This window comes from Anomaloglossus baeobatrachus, chromosome 10 (genome assembly GCF_048569485.1).
Source record: "Anomaloglossus baeobatrachus isolate aAnoBae1 chromosome 10, aAnoBae1.hap1, whole genome shotgun sequence".
In the NCBI taxonomy this organism is placed as follows: domain Eukaryota; kingdom Metazoa; phylum Chordata; class Amphibia; order Anura; family Aromobatidae; genus Anomaloglossus; species Anomaloglossus baeobatrachus.
The window spans coordinates 214,462,866-214,484,082 of record NC_134362.1 but is presented as its reverse complement, the minus strand read 5'-3'; the positions used below and the strand labels follow the sequence as shown (position 1 = coordinate 214,484,082).

Here is a 21,217-nt window from a genome sequence, read left to right as displayed (position 1 = left end):
ATATAGGGGGCAGTATTATAGTAGTTATATTCTTGTATATAGGGGGCAGTATTATAGTAGTTATATTCTTGTACATAGGGGGCAGTATTATAGTTGTTATATTCCTGTACATAGGAGGCAGTATTATAGTAGTTATATTCTTGTATATAGGGGCAGTATTATAGTAGTTATATTCTTGTATATAGGGAGCAATATTATAGTAGTTATATTCTTGTATATAGGGGGCAGTATTATAGTAGTTATATTCCTGTACATAGGGGGCAGTATTATAGTAGTTATATTCTTGTATATAGGGGGCAGTATTATAGCAGTTATAGTCTTGTACATAGGGGGCAGTATTATAGTAGTTATATTCTTGTATATAGGGGGCAGTATTATAGCAGTTATAGTCTTGTACATAGGGGGCAGTATTATAGTAGTTATATTCTTGTACATAGGGGGCAGTATTATAGTAGTTATATTCTTGTATATAGGGGGCAGTATTATAGTAGTTATATTCTTGTACATAGGGGCAGTGTTATAGTAGTTATATTCCTGTACATAGGGGCAGTATTATAGTAGTTATATTCTTGTATATAGGGGCAGTATTATAGTAGTTATATTCTTGTATATAGGGGCAGTATTATAGTAGTTATATTCTTGTATATAGGGGGCAGTATTATAGTAGTTATATTCTTGTATATAGGGGGCAGTATTATAGTAGTTATATTCTTGTACATAGGGGCAGTGTTATAGTAGTTATATTCTTGTACATAGGGGCAGTATTATAGTAGTTATATTCTTGTACATAGGGGCAGTATTATAGTAGTTATATTCTTGTACATAGAGGCAGTGTTATAGTAGTTATATTCCTGTACATAGGGAGCAGTATTATTTTATTTGCCCCTGTATGACACTACTGACTTTGGCTTTTCCCCTCAGTATTTCCGAATGGAGCTGATGAATGTTGAGAAGCAGAGGAAAGAGAAGGCGGATCTGGCGGAGATAGATGTTGTAAGCGCCTCCTGGGTTGTGTCCCCCGTGTTGTTCTGTGTTGCAGGAGACCCCGTGTGTCGGGCAGTTATGGACATGTATAATGGCCGTGTCTTTTCATAGGGGGATGTCTCGTACTCTGATGAGATACTTGATGGAGGACTGGTCCGCGCCATCTATAAATCCGCCAAGCAGCAGATTACAGGTTTGCGCGGTGCTGTGTATGTGGTGGTGCTCTGCAGGGAGGCGCGGTGCTGTGTATGTGGTGGTGCTCTGCGGGGAGGCGCGGTGCTGTGTATGTGGTGGTGCTCTGCGGGGAGGCGCGGTGGTGTGTATGTGGTGGTGCTCTGCAGGGAGGCGCGGTGGTGTGTATGTGGTGGTGCTCTGCAGGGAGGCGCGGTGGTGTGTATGTGGTGGTGCTCTGCAGGGAGGCGCGGTGCTGTGTATGTGGTGGTGCTCTGCGGGGAGGCGCGGTGCTGTGTATGTGGTGGTGCTCTGCGGGGAGGCGCGGTGGTGTGTATGTGGTGGTGCTCTGCGGGGAGGCGCGGTGCTGTGTATGTGGTGGTGCTCCGCGGGGAGGCGCGGTGCTGTGTATGTGGTGGTGCTCCGCGGGGAGGCGCGGTGCTGTGTATGTGGTGGTGCTCCGAGGGGAGGCGCGGTGCTGTGTATGTGGTGGTGCTCTGCGGGGAGGCGCGGTGCTGTGTATGTGGTGGTGCTCTGCGGGGAGGCGCGGTGCTGTGTATGTGGTGGTGCTCTGCGGGGAGGCGCGGTGCTGTGTATGTGGTGGTGCTCTGCGGGGAGGCGCGGTGCTGTGTATGTGGTGGTGCTCTGCGGGGAGGCGCGGTGCTGTGTATGTGGTGGTGCTCTGCGGGGAGGCGCGGTGCTGTGTATGTGGTGGTGCTCTGCGGGGAGGCGCGGTGCTGTGTATGTGGTGGTGCTCCGCGGGGAGGCGCGGTGCTGTGTATGTGGTGGTGCTCCGCGGGGAGGCGCGGTGCTGTGTATGTGGTGGTGCTCCGCGGGGAAGCGCGGTGCTGTGTATGTGGTGGTGCTCCGCGGGGAGGTGCGGTGCTGTGTATGTGGTGGTGCTCCGCGGGGAGGCGCGGTGCTGTGTATGTGGTGGTGCTCTGCGGGGAGGCGCGGTGCTGTGTATGTGGTGGTGCTCCGCGGGGAGGCGCTGTGTATGTGGTGGTGCTCCGCGGGGAGGCGCGGTGCTGTGTATGTGGTGGCGCTCTGCGGGGAGGCGCGGTGCTGTGTATGTGGTGGTGCTCCGCGGGGAGGCGTGTGACCGTGTGCTCTCCTATTACAGGGGTGGAGTTCCAGCTCTCTCTTCTCTCCATTGCCCGGAAATTTCCCTTCACCGCGGAGCTGCAGAAGGAGATTTTGGCTGAGTAAGTTGCCTCTGTGCAGATGGCGGCCTGCAGCGGGTGGGAGGGGGGGGCTGGGGGGGGGGGGCTGGGGGGGGGCTGGGATGGATCTGGGGTGGGGGGGGGGGCGCTGGGATGGATCTGGGGGTGGCGGGCGTCCAGAGGGTGATTGGGGTGTGGACCTACCATCATGCATTGGGGGATGCCCGGTGGGGGCAGGGATTGATCTTGTACCACATCCAGCTTGCAGACCCTTTATGCGAAGAGTCCTCTGACCTGGGACTTCTTGGCTCGTCAGGAGTTGTCAGCCGACCCGCCACCATCAGCGGAGTCCACATCCAAACAGACGAAGGCGCAAGAGCTGGCGAGACGAGAGGAGCAGTGCAGCCGTGTGTACGAGTCTGCGCTGAGTGCTGTGCCTACAGGTACTGAATGTGTAACTGCCCGAGCTGCGAATGACCCCCCCCCCCCCCATCCATTCTCCCCCCCCTCCCATCCTCATGTGACTGTGCACTCTCCAACTCCAGCCGCCACCCCGACCGCGTGTGACTGTGGCTTCTTCACCCCAGCCGCCGCCGCGTGTGACTGTGGCTTCTCCACCCCAGCCGCCGCCGCGTGTGACTGTGGCTTCTCCACCCCAGCCGCCGCCGCGTGTGACTGTGGCTTCTCCACCCCAGCCGCCGCCGCGTGTGACTGTGGCTTCTCCACCCCAGCCGCCGCCGCGTGTGACTGTGGCTTCTCCACCCCAGCCGCCGCCGCGTGTGACTGTGGCTTCTCCACCCCAGCCGCCGCCGCGTGTGACTGTGGCTTCTCCACCCCAGCCGCCGCCGCGTGTGACTGTGGCTTCTCCACCCCAGCCGCCGCCGCGTGTGACTGTGGCTTCTCCACCCCAGCCGCCGCCGCGTGTGACTGTGGCTTCTCCACCCCAGCCGCCGCCGCGTGTGACTGTGGCTTCTCCACCCCAGCCGCCGCCGCGTGTGACTGTGGCTTCTCCACCCCAGCCGCCGCCGCGTGTGACTGTGGCTTCTCCACCCCAGCCGCCGCCGCGTGTGACTGTGGCTTCTCCACCCCAGCCGCCGCCGCGTGTGACTGTGGCTTCTCCACCCCAGCCGCCGCCGCGTGTGACACTGGCTTCTCCACCCCGGTTGCCGCCGCGTGTGACACTGGCTTCTCCACCCCGGTTGCCGCCGCGTGTGACTGTGGCTTCTCCACCCCGGTTGCCGCCGCGTGTGACTGTGGCTTCTCCACCCCGGTTGCCGCCGCGTGTGACTGTGGCTTCTCCACCCCGGTTGCCGCCGCGTGTGACTGTGGCTTCTCCACCCCGGTTGCCGCCGCGTGTGACTGTGGCTTCTCCACCCCGGTTGCCGCCGCGTGTGACTGTGGCTTCTCCACCCCGGTTGCCGCCGCGTGTGACTGTGGCTTCTCCACCCCGGTTGCCGCCGCGTGTGACTGTGGCTTCTCCACCCCGGTTGCCGCCGCGTGTGACTGTGGCTTCTCCACCCCGGTTGCCGCCGCGTGTGACTGTGGCTTCTCCACCCCGGTTGCCGCCGCGTGTGACTGTGGCTTCTCCACCCCGGTTGCCGCCGCGTGTGACTGTGGCTTCTCCACCCCGGTTGCCGCCGCGTGTGACTGTGGCTTCTCCACCCCGGTTGCCGCCGCGTGTGACTGTGGCTTCTCCACCCCGGTTGCCGCCGCGTGTGACTGTGGCTTCTCCACCCCGGTTGCCGCCGCTTGTGACGCTGCTGACCTACCACATCTCTGCCTTTTCAGAGTCCATGTGGGAGCTGTATCTTTCCTTCTGTGTGGAAAGGTTCAAGAGGCAAACGAACAGCAAGGAGCTAAAGCAGCAGGTACGGAAACATCCACGTGCCACTCTGTCTACAGGGTTGCAGGTAAGCGCTGATTCTCCAGGAGGGAGGACGGATGCAGGGGTTGGCGGGCAGGTAAGCGCTGATTCTCTAGGAGGGAGGACGGATGCAGGGGTTGGCGGGCAGGTAAGCGCTGATTCTCCAGGAGGGAGGACGGATGCAGGGGTTGGCGGGCAGGTAAGCGCTGATTCTCCAGGAGGGAGGACGGATGCAGGGGTTGGCGGGCAGGCAGGCTCGGAATCTCCGGGAGGGAGGACGGATGCAGGGGGGGGGGCAAGCGCTGACTCTCTGGGAGGACAGATACATGATGGTGGGCAGGCAGGCCCAGACTCTCCAGAAGGGAGGACGGATACAGGGGAGTTGCGGGGGCCAAGCTCCAGCTCTCCAGGGGGAAGATACGTGGGGGCAGACAGATGCCAGCTCTCCAGAGTTGAGGATAGATACGTGGGGGCAGGCAGGCGCCAGTTCTCCAGAATGGCGGACAGATATGTGGGGGCGGGCAGGCAGGTGTTAGCTCTCCAGAATGGAGGACACATACATATGGGGGGGGGCAGGCAGGCAGGCGCCAGCTCCCTATGACTGGAGCTGAGGCTGCTCTTCCCAGGACGGTTTATGTTGAAGCCGCGCTCCACACTGGGGCGAGTGTTTTCCCTGCTGATACATAAGAGAGCTCGTGACAGCGCCGTCTGTGTCCACAAGATGTAAATGAGGTTGGTCTGAATAGCAGACACAAGCGGTGGACATTGGCGGTGCTGTGTCCAGGAGAAGCCATTTCTTCTCTTTCTGGCCTCTGTGTTTGCCTCCTCTGTGGTGGCCTCCTCTGTGGTGGCCTCCTCTGTGGTGGCCTCCTCTGTGGTGGCCTCCTCTGTGGTGGCCTCCTCTGTGGTGGCCTCCTCTGTGGTGGCCTCCTCTGTGGTGGCCTCCTCTGTGGTGGCTCTTGTCCTCACGTCTCACATCTGTCTTGTAGAGGCAGGAGCGGCTCCTGGAGGCGCTGCAGAAGGCTCACGAGGCCGAGTTCCTACCACAGGCCCGATACCAGGACTGGGTGAGTAGATGTGCAGTTTTTTAGAGGGGCCGCTCTGAACCAGGGTCTGAGGGTTAATTTGTTATGTCCTTCCAGATCGCTCTTCTCTTGGAGTTGGGCCAAGGCGATGTGGCAGCTCAGGTCCTGACTGCTGCCACTGACAGGTCCCCGGGGTCTGTGGACATGTGGAAGCAGAGACTGGAGACACTGGTGACTTTGAGAGTGGAGAACCTTGAGTGGGTATTTGAGAAGGCACTGGCCAGTGTGAAGGAGCAGGTAGGAGGAGTGCTGCAGCGTCTGCTGTGGACGTGGCTGCCGGCCCGCTGACCACCTCTTTTCTGCAGGACTCTCTGCCTTTGTGGATGTTGATGGTGGACTGGAGTGAGAAGGAAAGAAATGAGGAATCTACAGAGTCCCTGTACAAGGTAAGTGCCCCAACCTTATACTCCACCAACCTCCACCACCACCACCGGTCCTGACCAGTCACCCTCCACAGAAACTTGTCCTCAAGCCGACTGTGACCAGGACCATGAAGGAGAAGTACCTGGACTGGGCCTACAGGAGACATGGATACAAGAGGGCCAGGAAGGTGTTCAGCAGGTAGAGCGCAGCCCCTGGCCGTGCCACTTCTGGCCACGCCACCTCCGGTTTACCTGCTCCCCAGTCCTAATTTCCATCTCTCTTTTCTAGCTTACATGAGAGTCGGCCTTTTTCTGAGGATTTCTTCCAAAAGATGATTGACATAGAGAAAGATCAGGTGAGTGTGGCTTTCGTTGTGGATGATGCTGGTTAGAGTTCAGCTCTGGAGCACTTACTTCATCTTTCCATGTCATACAGGAAAAGAGCAGGATGGTTAATTTGAGAGAGTACTATGAGCGGGCGCTGCGGGAGTTTGGGGCCACACGTCCAGGTTGGTGTTCTCCACCTCACCCCTATAGCTGCGGAATTTTCCGTCCTGTCCCTCCAGCTGGCCTCCTGGGCTTATGTCCCTTGGTGGCCATGTTGGTTTTCAGCCGTCCAGATGAAGCTGAGACTGTTTTTCATTTCCAGATCTCTGGCTGTCTTACATCAAAGAAGAACTGAGCCATGAAGAAGGAAAAGCGGAGAACAGCCGCGCCCTGCACTGGAGAGCCATGAAAGCGCTGCAGGGAGCGGCTGTGGAGGAGTTTGTGAAGAAACATGTGCTGCTGCAGAGCGGCTGCCTCTGAATCGGGCCCTGCCACAGTGTGGCTGACTCTGACCTAACCTGCGCTGCTGCAGGGTAGCTGCCCCCTGACCTGCTGCAGAGTGGCTGCCCCTGAATTGGGCCCTGCCACAGTGTGGCTGACTCTGACCTAACCCGCGCTCCTGCAGAGCGGCTGCCCCTGAACCAGGCCCCGCATTGTGCTGCCCCCTGAATCAGACTCTGAGCTGCACTGCTGCTGAGTGGCGGACTCTGACCTGTGCTGCTGCAGGGTAGCTGCCCCCTGACCTGACCTGCTGCAGAGTGACTGCCCCTGAATTGGGCCCTGCCACAGTGTGGCTAACCCGCGCTCCTGCAGAGCGGCTGCCCCTGAACCAGGCCCCGCATTGTGCTGCCCCTGAACCAGGCCCCGCATTGTGCTGCCCCTGAACCAGGCCCCGCATTGTGCTGCCCCTGAACCAGGCCCCGCATTGTGCTGCCCCTGAACCAGGCCCCGCATTGTGCTGCCCCTGAACCAGGCCCCGCATTGTGCTGCCCCTGAACCAGGCCCCGCATTGTGCTGCCCCTGAACCAGGCCCCGCATTGTGCTGCCCCTGAACCAGGCCCCGCATTGTGCTGCCCCTGAACCAGGCCCCGCATTGTGCTGCCCCTGAACCAGGCCCCGCATTGTGCTGCCCCCTGAATCAGACTCTGAGCTGCGCTGCTGCAGTGTGGTGGACTCTGACCTGTGCTGCAGTGTGGTGGACTCTGACCTGTGCTGCTGCAGTGTGGTGGACTCTGACCTGTGCTGCTGCAGTGTGGTGGACTCTGACCTGTGCTGCTGCAGTGCGGCGGACTCTGACCTGTGCTGCTGCAGTGCGGCGGACTCTGACCTGTGCTGCTGCAGTGCGGCGGACTCTGACCTGTGCTGCTGCAGTGCGGCGGACTCTGACCTGTGCTGCTGCAGTGCGGCGGACTCTGACCTGTGCTGCTGCAGTGCGGCGGACTCTGACCTGTGCTGCTGCAGTGCGGCGGACCCTGACCTGTGCTGCTGCAGTGCGGCGGACCCTGACCTGTGCTGCTGCAGTGCGGCGGACCCTGACCTGTGCTGCTGCAGTGCGGCGGACCCTGACCTGTGCTGCTGCAGTGCGGCGGACCCTGACCTGTGCTGCTGCAGTGCGGCGGACCCTGACCTGTGCTGCTGCAGTGCGGCGGACCCTGACCTGTGCTGCTGCAGTGCGGCGGACCCTGACCTGTGCTGCTGCAGTGCGGCGGACCCTGACCTGTGCTGCTGCAGTGCGGCGGACCCTGACCTGTGCTGCTGCAGTGCGGCGGACCCTGACCTGTGCTGCTGCAGTGCGGCGGACCCTGACCTGTGCTGCTGCAGTGCGGCGGACCCTGACCTGTGCTGCTGCAGTGCGGCGGACCCTGACCTGTGCTGCTGCAGTGCGGCGGACCCTGACCTGCCTCGCACTGCCACAGAACTGTCACCTCCAGTAGGCAGTAAGCAGAAGGGAGGCCTCTGTCCTCCACAGCAGTTAGAGGCCGCTGCTTGCTGTCAGTGGATGGAGCATTCATACCTCAGATTGCTGTCAGCCGTTCTTATAGACTGCACATAATAAAATCCTGCCCTGCCCCTCGGCTGCTTCTGGAGAAGTTTATTTTGTTGCAATAAGTAACACAGGTGTGCGAGTAAAAAGCTGTTTATTTTCATCTAATTTCCATGTATTTTTGATTTGCTGAAAACGAAAGAAATCCTGGACATCAGGATTTGCCACAAAATGCAAAAATTCTTTTCAAATTTAGTACATTTTTCTCAATTTTTTGATCTTAAGGTTTTTAACCAAATTTAAAGTCAAAATGACTATTAATTCCCATCAGTGCATTCATACAATGCCAAGAATAGAACTGTCAAAGAAAAGAGCTTTCATAGTGAGCGAATGAAGCTATCATCAGCATGCTGCAAGCTGGGGCCGGCGCGGACATGGCCGGGCTTGCTCCTCTTGTTTCTCGCCTGTTCACACTTTTTCCATCTCCGTTCATGTTAGCTCGTTGTTATTCCACCGTGTGTCCCAGGATTATTAGCATTGTGGCTCAGCGGAAGGGTCAGTCGCCTGACAGTTTGTTACATTTGTGGGGAATATACAGTGTTGAAGCAACACCTGAGTATTACAGACTTTGTGAAATGAGTATACGTCACATACTAAAGCTTGGGCACCTCATAAGTCTGCAAACCGTGTGTTAAGGACCTCTGAAATTTGCTCAAGGGTAGAAAAAAAAAAGCTTTCCATTATGGGATCCCTGTGCCATGGCGAGAGACAAAGAACCATAGTGACGATTGTTACCTTCTTTGTCGCTCTATTGGGAGACCCAGACAATTGGGTGTATAGGCTATGCCTCCGGAGGCCGCACAAAGTATTACACTTAAAAGTGTTAAGCCCCTCCCCTTCTGTCTATACACCCCCCGTGCTCCCACGGGCTCCTCAGTTTTTTGCTTTGTGCGAAGGAGGTCAGACACGCACACACAGCTCCACAGATTGGTCAGCAGCAGCTGCTGACCATGTCGGATGGAAGAAAAGTGGGCCCATATAGGGCCCCCAGCATGCTCCCTTCTCACCCCACTCTTGTCGGTGGTGTTGTAAGGTTGAGGTATCCATTGCGGGTACGGAGGCTGGAGCCCACATGCTGTTTTCCTTCCCCATCCCCCTCAGGGCTCTGGTGGAAGTGGGATCCTATCGGTCTCCAGGCACTGAGACCGTGCTTCATCCACAACTCCTGTGGAGCCTGCTGGATAGGAGCCGGGTATCGTTCAGGGACATGGCCCTGCTACTTGGAGGTACTCTGTATCCCGGTGGGGACCGCGCACAGCAACACTCCAGCTTTGCTGGGTGTGCTAGTGCACCGGGGACCGCGGCGCTGACCGGGTTAATGTGTGCCATTACACACTCAGCGTTGCTGAGTGTGTTTATGTATAGGGACTGCCGCACTGACCGCCGCTGCCATGGAAACACTGCGGCGCGGCTGGGACTTGTAGTGCGCCGGGGACTTCCACGCCGGCCGCGCTTTTACGGCGGCCGCGTTTATTACTAGAGTCCCCGGCTTTTTGCGGCCTAGTTCCTTTCCTCCCACCCCCAGCCCTGACAGGCAGGGGAAGGGCGGGACGCTGCTCAGAACGAGCAGCACTGAGGGCTGGAGCATGCTTTGCATACTCCACTCCCCTCACTGTGCACAGTGCAGGCACCAGTTCCCGCTCTTTCTGGGTCACGCCCACGGCTCCCTCCTCTCCTCAGGACGCATTCCTGTCAGCTCCTCGGACGCTGCAGAGGGGGACAAAGTCTGGGAGACCCAGGCAGGGACTCTGGTGGCCTCACAACCGCTTTAAGCGGGTGGTAAGCAGCACCTGTGGTGCTAGCCCCATTGTGCAGTAGTGTAACATTATATGTTTATTTTACACTGTATAGTGCACAGTTGATTTCTGGCTATATACCCTATTGTGTTGCTCAGGGAAGATAATAGCATGGCGCCCACGAAAGGCAGGGGTGCCAAAACACAGGCTTATTATGTTGCCTGCGCCGCATGTACGACCCCGCTACCGACAGGTTCCACTGACCCTCATTGTGTGCACTGTTCGGCCCCTGTGGCACTTACTCAGCCAGAGCCTCTGCTAGGGGGGGCCCAGGGGGAGCCACCTGCTAACACTGTTCAGGTGACAGGGACGGAGTTTGCAAAACTCTCTGAGACTATGGCTAAGATACTAGAAGCCTTGCAGTCCAGGCCGGTATCTCAGCACAGGGACTCTGTTGAATCTTTGTTCCCTGGCCCACCTCAGCTGGACCAACAATGTCCTCCCGGGGTATCTCATGGATCCCAAGCTGAGGGTTCTGACAAGAGACCCCAGCCCCAGACCGACTAAGCGAGCTCGCTTAGATTTTCCCTCGACATAATCATATTGTGCAGGGTCTCAAAGGGGGGAATCTCTGGTTGATGATGCGGAGACAGCTGATCAGGATTCTGATCCTGAGGCCGCTCTCAATCTTGATACTCCGGACGGGGACGCCATAGTGAACGACCTTATTGCGTCCATCAATCGTATGTTGGCTATTTCTCCCTCAGCTCCTCCGGTGGAGGAGTCGGCTTCCCAGCAGGAGAAATTCCGTTTCAGGTTTCCCAAGCGTACACCGAGTATGTTTCTGGACCACTCTGATTTCAGAGAGGCAGTCCAGAATCACCATGCTTGTCCAGATAAGCGTTTTTCTAAGCGCCTTAAGGATACACGTTATCCCTTTCCCCCTGACGTGGTCAAAAGTTGGGCTCAGTGTCCCAAAGTGGATCCTCCAATCTCCAGACTGGCAGCTAGATCCATACTTGCAGTGGAAGATGGGGCTTCACTCAAAGATGCCACTGACAGGCAGATGGAGCTCTGGTTGAAATCCATCTATGAAGCTATCGGCGCTTCTTTTGCCCCAGCATTCGCAGCCGTATGGGCGCTACAAGCTATCTCAGCAGGTCAAGCGCAAATTGACGCAGCCACACGCACGTCCGCGCCACAGGTGGCGTCCATAACCACTCAGACGTCGGCATTTGCGTCTTACGCTATTAATGCTGTCCTGGACTCTGCGAGCCGTACGGCGGTTGCAGCCGCCAATTCGGTGGTACTCCGCAGGGCCTTGTGGCTACGGGAATGGAAGGCAGATTCTGTTTCCAAAAAGCGCTTAACCAGTTTGCCAATTTCTGGCGACCGATTGTTTGGCGAGCGTTTGGATGAAATCATCAAACAATCCAAGGGAAAGGATACATCCTTACCCCAGCCCAAACCGAACATACCCCAACAGAGGAAGGGGCAGTCGAGGTTTCGGTCCTTTCGGGGCGCGGGCAGGTCCCAATTCTCCTCGTCCAAAAGGCCTCAGAAAGATCAAAGGAACTCTGATGCATGGCGGTCTAAGTCACGTCCTAAAAAGACCACCGGAGGTGCCGCTACCAAAGCGGCTTCCTCATGACTTTCGGCATCCTCACTCCGCATCCTCGGTCGGTGGCAGGCTCTCCCGCTTTTGCGACACCTGGCTGCCATGGCTAAAAGACCGTTGGGTGAGAGACATTCTGTCTCACGGTTACAAGATAGAGTTCACCTCTCGTCCCCCGACTCGATTCTTCAGGTCATCCCCGCCTCCCGAGCGAGCCGAGGCTCTTCTGCAGGCGCTGGGCATTCTGAAGGCAGAAGGAGTGGTGGTCCCTGTTCCTCTTCAGCAACAGGGCCACGGTTTTTACTCCAACTTGTTTGTGGTCCCAAAGAAGGACGGGTCTTTCCGACCTGTCCTGGACCTGAAACTTCTCAACAAACACGTAAAGACCAGGCGGTTCCGGATGGAATCCCTCCGCTCCGTCATCGCCTCAATGTCCCAGGGAGATTTCCTTGCATCGATCGATATCAAAGATGCTTATCTCCACGTACCGATTGCTCCAGAGCACCAGCGCTTCTTGCGCTTCGCCATAGGAAACGAACACCTGCAGTTCGTGGCACTGCCGTTCGGCCTGGCAACAGCCCCACGGGTTTTCACCAAGGTTATGGCTACTGTAGTAGCGGTCCTCCACTCTCAGGGTCACTCGGTGATCCCGTACTTGGACGATCTGTTGATCAAGGCACCCTCTCTAGAGGCATGCCAACACAGCCTCGACGCTACCCTGGAGACTCTCCAGAGTTTCGGGTGGATCATCAATTTTCCAAAGTCAAATCTGACACCGGCCCAATCGCTGACATACCTTGGCATGGAGTTTCATACCCTCTCAGCGATAGTGAAGCTTCCGCTGATCAAGCAGCGGTCACTACAGACAGGGGTACAATCTCTCCTTCAAGGTCGGTCACACACCTTGAGGCGCCTCATGCACTTCCTGGGGAAGATGGTGGCAGCAATGGAGGCAGTTCCTTTCGCGCAGTTTCACCTGCGTCCTCTTCAATGGGACATCCTACGCAAATGGGACAGGAAGCCGACGTCCCTCGACAGGAACGTCTCCCTCTCGCAGGCGACCAAAGCTTCCCTTCGGTGGTGGCTTCTTCCCACTTCATTATCGAAAGGGAAATCCTTCCTACCCCCATCCTGGGAGGTGGTCACGACGGACGCGAGTCTGTCAGGGTGGGGAGCGGTTTTTCTCCACCACAGGGCTCAGGGTACGTGGACCCAGCAAGAGTCCTCACTTCAGATCAATGTTCTGGAAATACGGGCAGTGTATCTTGCCCTGAAAGCGTTCCAGCAGTGGCTGGAAGGCAAGCAGATCAGAATTCAGTCGGACAATTCCACAGCGGTGGCATACATCAACCACCAAGGCGGCACACGCAGTCGGCAAGCCTTCCAGGAAGTCCGGCGGATTTTGATGTGGGTGGAAGCCACGGCCTCCACCATCTCGGCAGTTCACATTCCAGGCGTGGAAAACTGGGAAGCAGATTATCTCAGTCGCCAGGGCATGGACGCAGGGGAATGGTCCCTTCACCCGGACGTGTTTCAGGAGATCTGTTGCCGCTGGGGGGTGCCGGACATCGACCTCATGGCGTCCCGGCACAACAACAAGGTACCGGCGTTCATGGCACGGTCTCAAGATCCCAGAGCTCTGGCGGCAGACGCCTTAGTTCAGGATTGGTCGCAGTTTCAGCTCCCTTATGTGTTTCCTCCGCTGGCACTGTTGCCCAGAGTGTTACGCAAGATCAGGGCCGACTGCCGCCGCGTCATCCTCGTCGCTCCAGACTGGCCGAGGCGGTCGTGGTACCCGGATCTGTGGCATCTCACGGTCGGCCAACCGTGGGCACTACCAGACCGACCAGACTTGCTATCTCAAGGGCCGTTTTTCCATCTGAATTCTGCGGCCCTCAACCTGACTGTGTGGCCATTGAGTCCTGGATCCTAGCGTCTTCAGGGTTATCTCAAGACGTCATTGCCACTATGAGACAAGCTAGGAAACCAACGTCCGCCAAGATCTACCACAGGACGTGGAAAATTTTCCTGTCGTGGTGCTCTGCTCAGGGTATTTCTCCCTGGCCTTTTGCCTTGCCCACTTTTCTGTCCTTCCTTCAATCTGGACTGGAAAAGGGTTTGTCGCTCGGCTCCCTTAAGGGACAAGTCTCAGCGCTCTGTGTTTTTCCAGAAGCGCCTAGCCAGACTTCCACAGGTACGCACGTTCCTGCAGGGGGTTTGTCACATCGTCCCTCCTTACAAGCGGCCGTTAGAACCCTGGGATCTGAACAGGGTGCTGATGGTTCTTCAGAAACCCCCATTCGAGCCAATGAGGGATATTTCTCTCTCACGCCTTTCGCAGAAAGTGGTTTTCTAGTAGCAGTCACTTCACTTCGGAGAGTGTCTGAGCTAGCAGCGCTGTCATGCAAAACCCCTTTCCTGGTGTTTCACCAGGACAAGGTGGTTCTGCGTCCGGTTCCGGAATTTCTCCCTGTCACAAACCACCGGGGGGGTCACTCAGAAATCCCCCGCGCTGGCTACCAGTACGTCACAATCGGGGGGTAACAAGTGGGGGTCACCCCTCCTTTATACCTCCCGACCGACAGACAGAGCACGTGACGCGCTCTCTAGCGCCCCTCTTATAGTCAGGCCAATTATGGAATTGCCCGACCATAAGCAAGGAGGCCGCTATACTACTTATGCCGATTATTGAAGGGTCCCCGGTGAGAGTAAGGTATATATTCCCCCGACCTCCGCGGGCGGAATATATAAAATCTCCCCGAATCTCACTGGCCTCCCCACAATAATCCTTGGCACAATTCGCTGCCACCAACCGCTTCACGGTAACTATTAGCCGAACACACAGACGTGGGATTCAAGATCGAGATAACAGAACAGCCCAAGATTAATTATATAATTTAATCAGCCTAAAGCACACTAGAAACTACAATATATACAATAGGGAATCTAAAGAATATACATATGTCAGAGTACAGTTACAGTCAAAGCATGGGTTACAAACAGGCATACACAGTTCCAGCAGTTACCTTGTTGCGTCTGGCCACAGGGGGGCGCTGTACCCAGGTTTCTAGGATCCTTCCCACAGATGTTTCCTACACGTGCCCCCAGCGAAAAGAACACTGGAAAATGGCCGAAGTAGGGTTATCAACCTGGGCAAATCCAGGTCCCCTCCTACCTTAGTGACCTCAGAGGGAGCACTGCTCCACCCCTGGCTTGAGTTATGGACAATCCACAACATGGAATATGGGCCATAACTTTGCCTGGGAGCGTCGTAGGCGGACGCCAATGCTCTCATTGTGACAGTTATGAATTTAGCTACAGAACGAGGGGACTCATGACCTGTCTGCCAGTTCCCCATTGGCTGATATCACGCCTGGGGCATTTCCCAATGTCCTGCTCCCATAAAAAGGGTGTGCCGGCATCGTCCGCATGCGGAGACACCATTTTTATGGTTGCCATATTTATCGGAAATATGGCTTGCGAGATATGAACCATTTTTTACTGGAGTCGTTCTGTCTGCTAGTTCCATAGCCTTGCTAATGAGATACAACTCTTGTTACAGGGTGACGGCAGGGAGTCATCCTGTGTCCATTGTTCCCACACCACCTCATCTCCATATCACAGGAGATGGCCATGGGATTTGTTGCTAAACCAGTTGTGTGAAGGAAAGGGGGGGTGACACCAGGAGAGGGCTTCCTGACATACTTGAATATCATGATTTATCGTCATATCTCCGGATTTACCTCACACTCCCTAAGGTGGTATCCCCCTTTCATCTCAATCAGGATATCTCCTTACCTTCTTTTTGTCCTCATCCAGTTCACCAATGTGAAAAGGATTTGCACTCGTTAGATCTGGTGAGAGCACTCAGGCTCTACATTTCTTCGGCGCTCCATTGGGAGACCCAGACGATTGACGATTGGGTGTATAGCACTGCCTCCGGAGGCCACACAAAGCAATTACACTAAAAAGTGTAAGGCCCCTCCCCTTCTGGCTATACACCCCCAGTGGGATCACTGGCTCACCAGTTTTCTGCTTTGTGCGAAGGAGGTCAGACATCCACGCATAGCTCCACTGTTTAGTCAGCAGTAGCTGCTGACTATGTCGGATGGAAGAAAAGAGGGCCCATATGGGGCCCCCAGCATGCTCCCTTCTCACCCCACTTGTGGTTTGTAAGGTTGAGGTACCCATTGCGGGTACAGAGGCTGGAGCCCACATGCTGTTTTCCTTCCCCATCCCCCTGAGGGGCTCTGAGGAAGTGGGATCTTACCGGCCCCCAAGCCCTGAGGCCGGGCTCCATCCACAGACCCAGTGAACCTGCTGGATACGGAGCTGGGTACCGTTCAGGGACAAGACCCTGCAACTTTCAGGTACTCTGTGTCCCCGTACAGACAGACACGCACACGCCAGACTTGCTGGGTGTGTTAGTGCGCCGGGGACAGTAGCGCTGCACGCTGGGGTTTGAGTCACAGCAGCTTAGCTGTGTGACTTCATGTGCTGGGAACTACCGCGCCGGCCACTCTCGGAGCGGCGGCGCGGCTGGGACTTGTAGTGCGCCGGGGACTTAGCGCCGACCGCGCTTTTACGGCGGCGGCGCTTAGAAATTTAGTCCCCGGCTTTTGCGGCCTAGCTCCGCTTCGTTCCCGCCCCCTCCCTGTCACTCAGGGAATGGGACAGACGCTGTGCAATCGTCAGCGCCGAGGGCTGGAGCCTTATTTACATGCTCCAGCCCTCTCACTAGGCACAGTGGGACGCAGGTTTCCCGCTTTTGGTCTGAGCACGCCCAGGGCCCGCCCCCCCCTCCACAGGACGCCGGCAGCCATTCCTGCATGCAGTCTGGCTGGAGGACGGACACAGGCTCTGGGAGAACCCAGACTAGGGATTTCTGGCGACCACACACCCGCGTTTAGCGGGCGGTAAGCAGCACATTAGTGCTGGCCCCACTAGTGCCACAGTGTTGTATTGGTGTACTTTTTCCTGTACCAGATATATATATATATATATACTGCACTGTACGGTCGCTTCTTGGCTGTATACCCCTATATTGCTCTGAGGAGACAGCAACATGTCATCCACAAAACGCAAGGGTGCCAAGGCACGGGCTGTATACACTGCTTGTACAGCATGTGGGGCTAATCTACCAGCAGGCTCCAACGACCCTCATTGTGTGCAATGTTCAGTCCCAGTGGCACTTCGGCAGCCAGAGTCTATGGTGGTGGTAGCCCAGGCAGAGACGCCTGTGAACCCTGCCCCGGTGACGGGGACAGAATTTGCAGTCTTTGCTGATAAGATGTCTGTGACTATGACAAAAATCCTGGAGACCTTGCAGTCCAGGCCAGTTGCTCAGACCATAGACACTGCTGTGTCTATGTTCCCCGGTCCCCCTCAGTTGGAACTAATCCGTACTTCAAGGGGGTCCCAGGCATCACAGGCTGAGGGCTCTGACTCCGATGATAGTCCCAGTCCGCCTAAGCGAGCTCGCTGGGAGAGACCCTCCACGTCCTCACGTGGATCAGGGTCTCAGCGAGAAGGGTCTCTATATGATGAGACAGAGGTGGGTGATCAGGAGTCTGGTCCTGACACCGCACTCAATTTGGATACGCCAGATGGTGACGCCATGGTAAATGACCTTATAGCGGCCATCAATAGGCTGTTGGATATTTCTCCCCCAGCCCCTTCAGCAGAGGAGGCAGCTGCCCAGCAGGAGAAATTCCATTTTCTGTATCCCAAGCGTAAATTGAGTACTTTTCTGGACCACTCTGACTTCAGAGAATCAATCCAGAAACACCATGCTTATCCGGACAAGCGTTTTTCCAAACGTCTGAAGGATACACGTTATCCCTTTCCCCCTGACGTGGTCAAGCGCTGGACCCAGTGTCCAAAAGTGGACCCTCCAATATCCAGGCTTGCAGCTAGATCCATAGTTGCAGTGGAGGATGGGGCTTCACTTAAAGATGCCAATGACAGACAGATGGACCTTTGGTTGAAATCTGTCTATGAAGCTATTGGCGCGTCGTTTGCTCCAGCATTCGCGGCCGTGTGGGCGCTCCAAGCTATTTCAGCTGGTCTGGCACAGGTGGACTCTTTTTTACGTCCAGCAGTGCCGCAAGTGGCGTCCTTAACTACGCAAATGACTGCGTTTGCGACCTACGCTATCAATGCGGTACTAGACTCTACGAGCCGTACCTCAATGGCATCCGCCAACTCTGTAGTTTTGCGCAGAGCCTTGTGGTTAAAAGAATGGAAAGCAGATTCTGCTTCTAAAAAATGTTTAACCAGCTTGCCATTATCTGGAGACAGACTGTTTGGTGAGCAATTGGCGGAAATCATTAAACAGTCCAAAGGTAAGGACTCTTCCTTACCCCAGCCCAGATCAAACAAACCTCAACAGAGGAAGTGGCAGTCAAAGTTTCGGTCCTTTCGAGGCTCGGGCAAGCCCCAATTCTCCTCGTCCAAAGGGACTCAGAAAGCGCAAAGGAGCTCTGATTCCTGGCGGACTCACTCACGCCCCAAGAAAGCAGCCGGAGGTACCGCTTCCAAGGCGGCTGCCTCATGACTTTCGGCCGCCTCCCTCCGCATCCTCGGTCGGTGGCAGGCTCTCCCGCTTTTGCGACATTTGGCTGCCACAGGTCAAAGACCGGTGGGTAACAGACATTTTGTCTCACGGGTACAGGATAGAGTTCAGTTCTCGGCCTCCGCCTCGGTTCTTCAGAACTTCCCCACATCCCGACCGAGCAGATGCCCTTCTGCAGGCGGTGCATTCCCTAAGAGCAGAAGGAGTGGTGGTCCCTGTTCCTCTTCGGGAACGAGGACAAGGTTTTTACTCCAATCTCTTTGTGGTGCCAAAAAAGGACGGCTCATTCCGTCCTGTTCTGGACCTAAAACTGCTCAACAAGCATGTGAACGCCAGGCGGTTCCGGATGGAATCCCTCCGCTCAGTCATTGCCTCAATGTCTCAAGGAGATTTCCTAGCATCAATAGACATCAAAGATGCTTATCTCCACGTGCCGATTGCTACAGAGCACCAACGCTTTCTACGCTTCGTGATAGGAGACGACCATCTTCAGTTCGTAGCTCTGCCATTTGGTCTGGCGACAGCCCCACGGGTGTTCACCAAGGTCATGGCGGCAGTGGTAGCAGTCTTGCACTCTCAGGGACACTCTGTGATCCCTTACTTGGACGATCTACTTGTCAAGGCACCCTCTCAGGAGGCATGCCAACTCAGCCTGGATGTTGCACTGGAGACTCTCCAGACGTTCGGGTGGATCATCAACTTCTCAAAGTCAACTCTGTTACCGACCCAATCACTGACGTATCTTGGCATGGAGTTTCATACTCTCTCAGCGATAGTGAAGCTTCCGCTGGACAAGCAGCGGTCACTACAGACTGGGGTGCAGGCTCTCCTTCAAAGTCAGTCGCACTCCTTAAGACGCCTCATGCACTTCCTCGGGAAGATGGTGGCGGCAATGGAGGCGGTTCCGTTTGCGCAGTTTCATCTGCGCCCTCTTCAATGGGACATTCTCCGCCAATGGGACGGGAAGTCAACATCCCTGGACAGGAAAGTCTCCCTTTCCCAGACGGCCAAGGACTCTCTGCAGTGGTGGCTTCTTCCCACCTCATTATCACAGGGAAGATCCTTCCTACCACCGTCCTGGGCGGTGGTCACGACAGACGCGAGTCTGTCAGGGTGGGGAGCAGTTTTTCTCCACCACAGGGCTCAGGGTACGTGACTAGCCTTCCAGCAGTGGCTGGAAGGAAGGCAGATCCGAATTCAGTCGGACAACTCCACAGCGGTGGCATACATCAACCACCAAGGGGGGACACGCAGTCGGCAAGCCTTCCAGGAAGTCCGGCGGATTCTGATGTGGGTGGAAGCCACGGCCTCCACCATATCCGCAGTTCACATCCCCGGCGTAGAAAACTGGGAAGCAGACTTCCTCAGTCGCCAGGGCATGGACGCAGGGGAATGGTCCCTTCACCCGGACGTGTTTCAGGAAATCTGTCGCCGCTGGGGAAGGCCGGACGTCGACCTAATGGCGTCCCGGCACAACAACAAGGTCCCAACCTTCATGGCACGGTCTCGCGATCACAGAGCTCTGGCGGCAGACGCCTTAGTGCAAGATTGGTCGCAGTTCCGGCTCCCTTATGTGTTTCTACCTCTGGCACTCTTGCCCAGAGTGCTACGCAAGATCAGATCCGACTGCAGCCGCGTCATACTCGTCGCCCCAGACTGGCCAAGGAGGGCGTGGTATCCGGATCTGTGGCATCTCACGGTCGGCCAACCGTGGGCACTACCAGACCGACCAGACTTGCTGTCCCAAGGGCCGTTTTTCCATCGGAATTCTGCGGCCCTGAACCTGACTGTGTGGCCATTGAGTCCTGGATCCTAGCGTCTTCAGGATTGTCCCAAGGGGTCGTTGCCACCATGAGACAGGCTAGGAAGCCCACGTCCGCTAAGATCTACCACAGAACGTGGAGGATATTCTTATCCTGGTGCTCTGCTCAGGGAGTGTCTCCCTGGCCATTTGCATTGCCTACATTTCTTTCTTTCCTGCAATCTGGGTTAGAAAAAGGTTTGTCGCTCGGCTCCCTTAAAGGGCAAGTCTCGGCGCTATCCGTCTTTTTTCAGAAGCGTCTAGCACGACTTTCTAAGGTACGCACGTTCCTGCAGGGGGTTTGTCATATCGTACCCCCGTACAAGCGGCCGTTAGATCCATGGGATCTGAACAGGGTACTAGTTGCCCTCCAGAAGCCGCCCTTCGAGCCTCTGAGGGAGGTTTCACTTTCTAGACTATCACAGAAAGTGGCGTTTCTGGTAGCGATCACATCTCTTCGGAGAGTGTCTGAGCTAGCAGCGCTGTCATCCAAGGCTCCCTTCCTGGTCTTCCACCAGGACAAGGTAGTGCTGCGACCCATTCAGGAGTTTCTCCCGAAGGTGGTATCCTCTTTTCATCTTAATCAGGATATCTCTTTGCCTTCTTTTTGTCCTCATGCAGTTCATCGGTATGAGAAGGATTTACATTTGTTAGATCTGGTGAGAGCACTCAGAATCTACATTTCCCGCACGGCGCCCCTGCGCCGTTCGGATGCACTCTTTGTCCTTGTCGCTGGTAAGCGCAAAGGGTCGCAGGCTTCTAAGGCCACCCTGGCTCGATGGATCAAAGAACCAATTCTTGAAGCCTACCGTTCTGCTGGGCTTCCGTTTCCATCAGGGCTGAAGGCCCATTCTACCAGAGCCGTGGGTGCGTCCTGGGCATTACGACACCAGGCTACGGCTCAACAGGTGTGCCAGGCAGCTACCTGGTCGAGTCTGCACACTTTCACCAAACATTATCAGGTGCATACCTATGCTTCGGCGGACGCCAGCCTAGGTAGAAGAGTCCTGCAGGCGGCAGTTGCCTCCCCGTAGGGGAGGGCTGTCTTCGCAGCTCTAACATGAGGTATTCTGTACCCACCCAGGGACAGCTTTTGGACGTCCCAATCGTCTGGGTCTCCCAATGGAGCGCCGAAGAAGAAGGGAATTTTGTTACTTACCGTAAATTCCTTTTCTTCTAGCTCCTATTGGGAGACCCAGCACCCGCCCTGTTGTCCTTCGGGATTTTTGGTTGTTTTTCGGGTACACATGTTGTTCATGTTGAATGGTTTTCAGTTCTCCGACGTTACTTCGGAGTGAATTTGTTTAAACCAGTTATTGGCTTTCCTCCTTCTTGCTTTTGCACTAAAACTGGTGAGCCAGTGATCCCACTGGGGGTGTATAGCCAGAAGGGGAGGGGCCTTACACTTTTTAGTGTAATTGCTTTGTGTGGCCTCCGGAGGCAGTGCTATACACCCAATCGTCAATCGTCTGGGTCTCCCAATAGGAGCTA

The 21,217-nt window shown here is 55.9% G+C and overlaps 1 protein-coding gene across 1 annotated transcript; it reads left to right on the top strand.

Annotated features, from left to right (window-relative positions):
* Window positions 1-926: 926 nt before the first annotated feature.
* On the top strand, window positions 927-8,030 carry UTP6 (UTP6 small subunit processome component). The gene is made up of 12 exons (XM_075326290.1): window positions 927-993; window positions 1,096-1,177; window positions 2,279-2,360; window positions 2,580-2,761; window positions 4,107-4,186; window positions 5,172-5,249; window positions 5,325-5,504; window positions 5,573-5,653; window positions 5,725-5,828; window positions 5,919-5,985; window positions 6,066-6,138; window positions 6,279-8,030. The coding sequence occupies exons 1-12, from the start codon at window positions 931-933 to the stop codon at window positions 6,434-6,436; spliced, it is 1,230 nt and encodes a 409-aa protein (XP_075182405.1). The 5' UTR covers window positions 927-930; the 3' UTR covers window positions 6,437-8,030.
* Window positions 8,031-21,217: the final 13,187 nt, after the last annotated feature.